The following is an 8,748-nucleotide window of genomic DNA, read 5'->3' as shown; positions in this document are numbered from 1 at the left end:
TATCTTCATGAGTTTGAATTGTCCATATCACAGGCCCTCTTGACATGAAGAAAGATAAACAGAAAAGGAAAGGATGACAACCGTGCCGGCGACATGTCCATGGATTCCCCAAAGGTGTAAACCAAATGCACCAACTTTCATTAGGGTGTGGTGTGTATGTTATCTTTGGAGAAGTTGAGATGGGAGGACCACAGATAACTTCAGGGAGAAGGATTCTTTTGGGTGTTTCTGCTGAGATTCTGTGGTTACATTTCCACACATAGCTAAAAAGAAAAAGGAAAAAAAGACCTCTATTTTCTATCCAGTAATGTTGGATATAGATAGAAAGATTGAAAGCATGAAACTAACAGCAAAGTTTGATGTTAGCACTCCATGCAATTAAAGTCCCTTGTTTAATTATCACGCTAACTACAGGAGAACAGCTTGAGTAGGGATCCAAATATGAGAAATATCATAATATACCAATCACACGGCATGACTCTCTTCGAGTGGGGCCCATATTCAGGCGTTATAGGACCTACATCTGCAAATCTGCCTTGTGATTGGTCGTTATCGTACATCTTTAAGACACTGCTGTTCATTTGGTCCCCAGAACAACAATAATGCTACTGGCAACCCAGTATGTCAATTTATTGCCACAAACATAGGGAGGCTCTCCTTGTGATCGTTTTCCAAAGTTGATGACTCCTCACATTCAAACTCTGTTTTCTAAAATATGTACATAGATTGGAAAATTCTAGACGATTGTGTGAAGTTAACGTCTCATATCAAAGTTGTACTTGATCATAGAAACTCCTTGCCATTTCCATGGTGGGACCCAGTTTGGCAACCAAAGGCAAAACAGTAGGCACAAACATAACCCTGTTTTACAGAATTTCCTTTTTTTTTTTTTTATATGAAGAAGGGGCCACCTTTCACGTGTATATAAACCCCTCCAAACCCCTCCTATCTCACCCACATCACCTTCACTCACCTCCTTCCTTGCCCTCTGCCTCCCAAGTAGTCCCTTCATATCCACCTCCCTCCCTTTCTTTATCTCTATTACCACTCGAGCTTCATTTTTCTCTGCTTCTTACTATAGAACAAGATGTCTGGAGTGTGGGTGTTCAAGAATGGCGTAGCTAGGCTCGTTTCGAACCCTGCAGTCGAGCCGATCGACGGCACCGAACCGATCAACATTCGCCGGAAGGTGCTAGTCCACACACCAACCAATGAGGTGATCACGTCGTATGCTATGCTGGAGAGGAAGCTCTTGAGCCTGGGCTGGGAGCACTACTACGACGATCCGGACCTGCTGCAGTTCCACAAGGAGACCTCCATCCACCTCATATCCCTCCCCAAGAACTTCTCTAGGTTCAAGACCGTGCACATGTATGACATAGTGGTTAAGAACCGCAACATCTTCGAAGTTAGGGATATGTAGTTTAATTTGCTAGTTTCCCTTGCTCTTCCTCTTTCTCTTCCTATGTGCTCAGTTGGTGTGATATTGTAACCCCAACCTGGTGGTGTATTGAGAGATGATGATGATCAAAATGGGGTAAGTAGAGCAACATGGTGGTAATGTGGATGTGGATCCTCTTATGCTTTCTACTAATGAAATAGTGGTTTTAATTTCTTTTGTGGGCTTTTCATATTGTTGCAATGGTTTTTATGATATTGATGAATGCTAAACAATTCAAGGAGTCACGAGGTACCATTCATTTGGTGCTTTTGTTCCAAGTTCTGTTCTGAGGTAATGATAAATTAAAAAAAAACTCAAAAAAAAACTTTCACCTTCTTAAAAGTACTTCAACGTACATGGAATGAGAATTCGTCTCCTTCGATTTCAAATCAGACTCACCGCTGACGATTAGTTGCACCAAAATGCCGGCGATTAATTGAAGGGCCCCACTGCACAGTGAGTAGGAGAGACGAGATTGGACTTTGTCCTCAAAATTAGATAAAATATATTTTTTTCCTTAGCTGCTAGACGGGTAGATCGCTCCTCCTGCATGCCAACGCCTAGCTACCTCCAAATAAGAGTCTTAGCTTCGAAGCTTTACGCTGCCAGCACACAGGCTGAACAAACAGGATCAGGTTTTCATGTTGTGTGCGGTTTCTTCGAGTTATTGATAAAAAAAAAAAAAACATGCACAATTGAAGAATTCTCAGCAAGATATCCAAACACTACAAATTGAGGAACTCCGCGAGGGGTCAGGAAAAAAGGGTTGTGCGTCCTTGACCAGTTTGGGTGAGGTTAATTTGGGAATTTCATGACACCAAACTCGAAACGAGTCGATGCGTGTCAATCGGCGATCTTTTGATTTGATGGTCAGACGAAGGGGAGGGCGTCACGTGACGTCCGGATCTAACGGGGAAGAAACGGACGACCAAGCGGAACAGGAACTAGGAAACACAGTACGGTCTTCTCTGCCTCATCACGGTGTCAGGTTATGTAGAGTACGGTGACGTCATCCTTTTTCTTTTGTTTCTCGGACACCGTAACCACCAGGTCGGTGGTGTGTTCGTTTCGATTCGTCTAGTCGACCCAAGGACCACGGTGTCCGATAACTTTTTTTTAGAGGAAATAAAAAAAGTTCTCGGACACCGTAGTCCTTTGGTCGGCTAAACGAATCGGAACGAACGACGACCGAGTCTATTTAGAATCGGATCGGATTCAGTAAGGCAGAGCAGAACCGAGTCAACCAAAGGGTTTCTCGGACGACCATGAGCATATAGGGATGTCGAAGGTTCGGATATTATACCAGACAATTAGTGTTTGGTCCTATTCAATAAAGCATTCCTGCAGGTTAGCTAATCAGATCTTGGTTTCCCAAAGGGGGGTTGGCACAGTGGGGTGGGGCATTGGCTGTTAAACAGGCAGTCAAGGTTCAATTCCCATGATCAGCACTATAACTGTAGGTATGGTAGGCTGAGCCAGGGTGACCATGCATGTCTTCATGCCAGGTGAGGTTTCTTCGGGTTATAAATAAATAAATAAAAAAAAAGATCTCGGTTTAGTGATATATAGCTTACCCGGCCTTTTCTCCAAATCAGATATTAGGCCAGATCTATGTGGTAATTACGTTTGTTAAGAGGCCTACATGAAACCTAATCTGACTAGTTTAATCTTGGTTCATTGGCATCCCCTAGATAAGCAAATCAGCTTAATTTGATAGAGGCGGATCAGGTCATATTTGATAATCGGTACTGGGCTTCTGTTGATACTAACGAACAGATTGTGCCATGTGGGCCGTCACCTTTGTAAACTTTCAAGGCAACCCGGTTAACCTGGTGGACACATGGCACGATCTGGGATTTTACTATCAACGGTCAGGATTTGCATATAATAAGGCCCAATCATAGGCCATAGACCAGAACCGTATTTGGCTTTCTGGGTCTCCATCGAACATGAGGATACTCGGACTTGCAGTAAGTCATGTCCTTGCTTGAGGTCAAGCCAAACACAGGACAACCCCTGCCGGGGACCGCATTGTCTTTGTGTAGGTTCTGTTCCACGTTTCTAACGCATGAAGCATGCCACTGGCCTGGTGAGTTTGCACCAACTTTGTGATGGGAACTACTAGTCACATGAGCCTAATAAGGCCTATCTATCAATCTAATCCCAATTGAAACGGGTAGACTTGAACTGTGATGACACCACGCACATGGCGCAGCCTGCCTCCTTTTTTGAAAGAAAGTGTACAGTCTGACAAAGTATACCAGAACCTGACAAGCTTTGAATGTTTAGTCACTTATTGAGAAGGACCACTCAAGAAGATTGATATGGACAAGCGTCACAGGGGCCGCCAACTTGTGGTAGGTTGGTATCAAGCTCTGCCCATTCCTCAGCCCTAGATGGCAGGGTCCTTCTGCCACATGTACCACCCATATTCACTGGTCAGCCTGTGCTTGCCCCCAAAGGGTGATCCTCATTCTCTTCCATTAGGCATTTGGCTTTGCAGTAGCAACCGTAGGAAACGCGGGGATGACGATTACTGTTTTCTTTCAAGGTGAAGTTGGTTTTTACACAGAAACGTCACCTACTGTATGACTGTTTTAGAAGTTTTTGGAATAAGCATAGAAGTAGAATTAGAATCGATGATTGGGACAGCGATAACCAGGGGTGTTTGAAATTGGTAGGATCATTGTCTCTATCACTTGAAAACAGTTGCATCATCCCTTCCACACAAAAGAAACAAGGGTCGATCCCTTGCTCTGTCTCATCAGTTGTTTTCTTTGAAGTTTTGGTTTCCCATATTGTTGTAGGGGAGAGAGAGAGAGAGACAGAGAGTGTGTGCTGTGGGGAAGGATTTCTCACTCTTATTTTATATATTGTGACTTTTATGAAAAGTTAACTAGGTATTCAAAGTTGGGGTTCCATTTCTTTCAAAGCAAACATCGCCCATACCTACCGCATGTCTGTCTGGAGCAGTTAGTGCACGTCACCTTTTGGGATGTTGCAAGTTCAAATCCCCCCAATGATATATGGTTGTGTTAACTGGTAAGGGTCTGCCTAACTCCAGCTTTCTCTGTTGAGAGAAAACAGCGCCCATACTTTTTTAGAAACACATGGCATTTTGGGTCCCTTTTCACTAATTCAATTTTTGCAAAACCTTTTTCATTAAGCATGGCAGTGTTAACGCACTAAAAAGGATCGACTGAGAACACTGCAGGTGGGATCATAACCCAATATGGAAAACATACCGAAAGCCGCCATAGTTGATCCAGATGAGGCTTGCATAGACGCTGGTGCTGGTCGTTCTCCTCAACCTATGGACACCCATGATAAGCCCAAGTCGTACCCTTAACCCAAATGAAAGAGAGAACACCTTGGTTGCTCTCATCAAGCAACCGTACCTTTCTTAATTTATATAAGGGAGAAAGAGTAGGGGTAAAATGTCATGCATGTCAACCCTTCACGTACCCATGTTGAATGTGAACTATTCACATTCAACAAACCCCCTCCTCACTTATGCTTATCATTTAGTGTGCTTTATGTCAAACAGGATCACCTTCGATTGAACCTGATCCAAAATGGCCAACAGCCCTCCCACCTCACGTTTTAAGCTTTCCCTGTTTTGAAAGGAAAAAATAATAGAAATAGAGAGAGAATGGGAGGACGTTGGATGTGCATTGTCAAAAAAAAATAAAGAAAGAAAAGTAGTTTGCATCTTTGGGCTTCCTTAGTGCTCGTTTTCTTGTGGTTTTCTAGTCTCAACTTTTGATCTTCAACCGAGATAGATATATTTCTCATATTTAGTTGTTTATTTCCTAGTGGATCAAATTTGCCCTCCGTTTTTTCCCTCACTCACATTGAGGGTTTTTCAGGTAAATCTTGATGTGCCATTTTTGTTTTGTGAACCTTGTTTTATTTATATTTGCTTGCATTTATATTTATATTTTTAGTGCTTGTGTCATTGTAGGATTCATATCCGGATTTGCTGGTATGAACAGGTAGCCTGTCCTACGACATCCCAGTATTATCAACCAAGCCTTTCTCTAATTGTTACCCGTGAGAAAAAACTATTGCTAACCGAGCATGAAACTATTTCTAACCACCCTATGCTCCATACATAAAACCAGGAAGATCAAAATGGGTAAACTCGAACGTCAATGAAAATATATAAAAAGCCTCGACGATAAACCAGCCAGCCACAAGATATTTCCTACAGAATTGTAATCAATCATCATCTAAATATCAAGTTGAAATCCACCTCTAGTATTGGATCAAAGCTTTCGCATCAAAGTTGCATTCAAGAGCATCTAGTTTGATATCCTCTGGTTCTTCAAAACCCTACACTTCTGACTTATTTTGCCGTAGATTTAAGCTAGGCTCAAGAGCGTTGATTGTGGCGCTGTGATACCTTTGGATATCCGTATTTTGGGTCGATGTAAGTTTAAGCCAAATGGCATCACATGCATGGAAGGCCCAGCTGACATCCCTTTAAAAATAATAATAATGGCCACCAGAATGGTTCACGTCAGCTTCGATACCTTGGATGTTGTCTCGCTTTCTGTCACATTTTCACGGACTTGTAATTGGAATCTAAAATCAGACTCTCTACTTTTCGCTGTAAAAGTAGAATTTGTATTGGGGTCATACTTTTACTTTTCTCCCCCCCCCCCCCCCCCCCCAGTTTCTGGCTTTACCTAACCATGTTAGTTCCAGTACAATGACCTACACCCTTTCCCACTGTAAACAAGATAATGGGTTTGGTTAATACGCATGCTTGTGAGACTTTCAGAAACAGTCTTAATGCCAAACTAAAAATCTGCAAACCTTTACGCGTTTCTTTTTCCTTTTCAGAGAAAGGGTCTCAGCTTCTTTTTCTTTCTTATTCTTACAAATAATGAGAGAAGCTCCAAAAGCTTGACCATAAAGTCATCACCAGAAGTTCAGTGGCAGAGGATACGGTTGACACTTGGCAGACCCATGAACCAAGGATTCTGGGTCCAAAAGCAGCTCCCATCAGGCTTCAAGCTTTTTAGAGCAGCTCTAATCTTTAATTAAGCATACCCTAGGACTATAAATTCCCTAATAATAGTTCCAGCCAAAAGTTGTAACCAACCCTAAAAAATAACAAAACTTTAAAAAAAAAAATATTACACATTAAACAATAATGAATTGCACAAAATACAGTCATAAAATCACATATGAACCATTTATGTCTCTATGAACTGCATAAGTAATATAAATAATATTGCAAGCATATCTCATAATTTCTAATTAAGAACATGTCATAAAGAGTCATTTTATATTATGTAAAAAATAAAACAACCAAATTTATGAACAGTTGAATAACCATTTTTTTTTAAATATAAGTGTTAGCCCACTTCCTTGAGTGAAAAAATGATAGAAATACACTCTTACCTAAGAAATCCGCAAAATCCGTCGCCTTTGAGGATGAATCGGCACTCAAATCGCTATCACGTCTCTTTGGGTACATGGGTTCTACTCAAAAATTCTCTACACAAATGAGATAATCAGCCACAATGAAGTGTTTAAAACCCAAAATTTAAAAAGTTGAGTTTCGACCTTTTTAAAGTACGTCAGACATACGATACAATCTATATTGTATGATACATGAATGTATTGGACAATATGGTACAATACATAGTTGTATCTTACGATACAGCTGATACAAATACAATACACACTAGTATCACGATACGAGCATATTGAGTTAAACCATAATTACGATATGATACGGTACAATACTGGTTCCAATAACAAAATCATCACCTCATACCTCATGTTTAATTTCTTGGTGATTATCCTAGCACGGTAACCACCATTGCTAGCTAAAGCATCATCTCAAAGACAATAAGCGGTGAGCATCGAAGTCCTGCAAGCACATTCATAAGAATCTGAATACAAAAGTTCAAAAATTGAAACCCAGATATTAATCATCCATTTCCATCCTGAAACTCGGGCAGTTTTGAACGACAATGACATTCATTTTTCTAGTTTTAAAGTGTAGCACAGTCGATTTTTATGTGGCCAACATCCATTGATTCTTGAGGTAATTATCTACCTTCTTGAAGTACATTCATTAAATCAATTCTTTCAATGTTTATTAAAAAAATCTAATTCTTCCAGTGCGCGAGAATCTGAAATGCCTCCTGAACATTTAACATTATATGTTCAAATAATAATCTTGTGTAGTCAATTCATTCAAATTGATGAATAGCCAATAAGCCACTTTAGGTTAATGATGCATTAGCGCTTCCAGATTGAGTCAGTCCCTCAAACACAAATCTATTCCAGCACTAATAGTGTCACTAGCAATTTACTTCCAGATTTTGAGTTATGACCATCACCCTTGAAACTCTCTGTGATCTATTTACAATCATTAACATGAGGATCACACAAAAGGTAAACCAAGAGAAAGAGAGACCTTATCCAAAAGAGAGAGAGAGAGAGAGAGAGAGAGAGAGAGAGAGAGAGAGAGAGAGAGAGAGAGACCTTATCCGAAAGACGAGGCCAATCATGCCGTTGATTCAACTCTTGTCCAGTATAGACCTTTCTTCAGCATCGAAGAATAGTCTCCAAAAAGTATGTCGGTGGGTAGATATAGACCAAAAACATAAGAAACAGTTCTTGAAAAGGCCAAGTGACTGCTTGTAGTGCTGATATTTTGGAATGCTCCAAAACTTGCTTCATCATATGGAAATGACTCAGCAAAGAAAAAAAAAGCAGTCTCTTCCCAACTTTTCCACATTCAATGAAAAACAAGATTGATTATTTGATTATCATTGTAAAAAACATGAAATAGAGGTACCATATTTCGATATGCTACATGAAGCTGCTTCCTTCTAATAAAGTATTATAGACAAGCAGACTTATACCTATAGCTGCGCAAATTTTTTATTCTTCATGATTAGCACAATGTTAGAAAATCGTGGTACACTGAACCACACATTGTAAGATTATCCTAGGTTTGGGCTCGGTTCAAGTGATCCAATCATAATGAACCCTGTAGTATCTTATATAGTATGGTACACTATGCGGAGAGATCTGCCATGTTTACAACTCTGTAATGAGTTGAGTTGGAGACCGACTCCTAAATACATTAGGTTATGGTCTTCAAATCTTATATATAGACCCTCCCTCTTCAGATTCTTCATAAGTCAGAAAGAGATTTAGTTCCTCTCATTAAGTTTAGAGAAAGAAAAATGGTCAAATATACAGATTCTGGAAGATTATATATACCCGACAATGATCAACTATAGCGCTATGAATTCAGGTATTGCTTCTCCTTTCAG

At 40.4% G+C, this 8,748-nt stretch overlaps 1 protein-coding gene across 1 annotated transcript; it reads left to right on the top strand.

The window, feature by feature from the left end:
- The first annotated feature begins 1,058 nt into the window (after positions 1–1,058).
- LOC149844291 (flowering-promoting factor 1-like protein 1) lies at positions 1,059–1,665 on the top strand. The gene has a single exon (XM_090002124.1). It carries the CDS (start codon positions 1,088–1,090, stop codon positions 1,421–1,423), a length of 336 nt encoding a protein of 111 aa, XP_089858250.1. The 5' UTR covers positions 1,059–1,087; the 3' UTR covers positions 1,424–1,665.
- Positions 1,666–8,748: the final 7,083 nt, after the last annotated feature.

This window comes from Nuphar pumila, chromosome 3 (assembly GCF_984573655.1).
Source record: "Nuphar pumila chromosome 3, dmNupPumi1.hap1.1, whole genome shotgun sequence".
Lineage (NCBI taxonomy): Eukaryota > Viridiplantae > Streptophyta > Magnoliopsida > Nymphaeales > Nymphaeaceae > Nuphar > Nuphar pumila.
The sequence above is the reverse complement of the archived record's forward strand: the minus strand, read 5'-3'. Positions and strand labels throughout refer to the sequence as shown.

What these genes read in the sequence shown, in the direction of transcription:
- LOC149844291 (XM_090002124.1), top strand. Translation starts at nt 1,088, where the DNA reads ATGTCTGGAGTGTGGGTGTTCAAGAATGGCGTAGCTAGGCTCGTTTCG.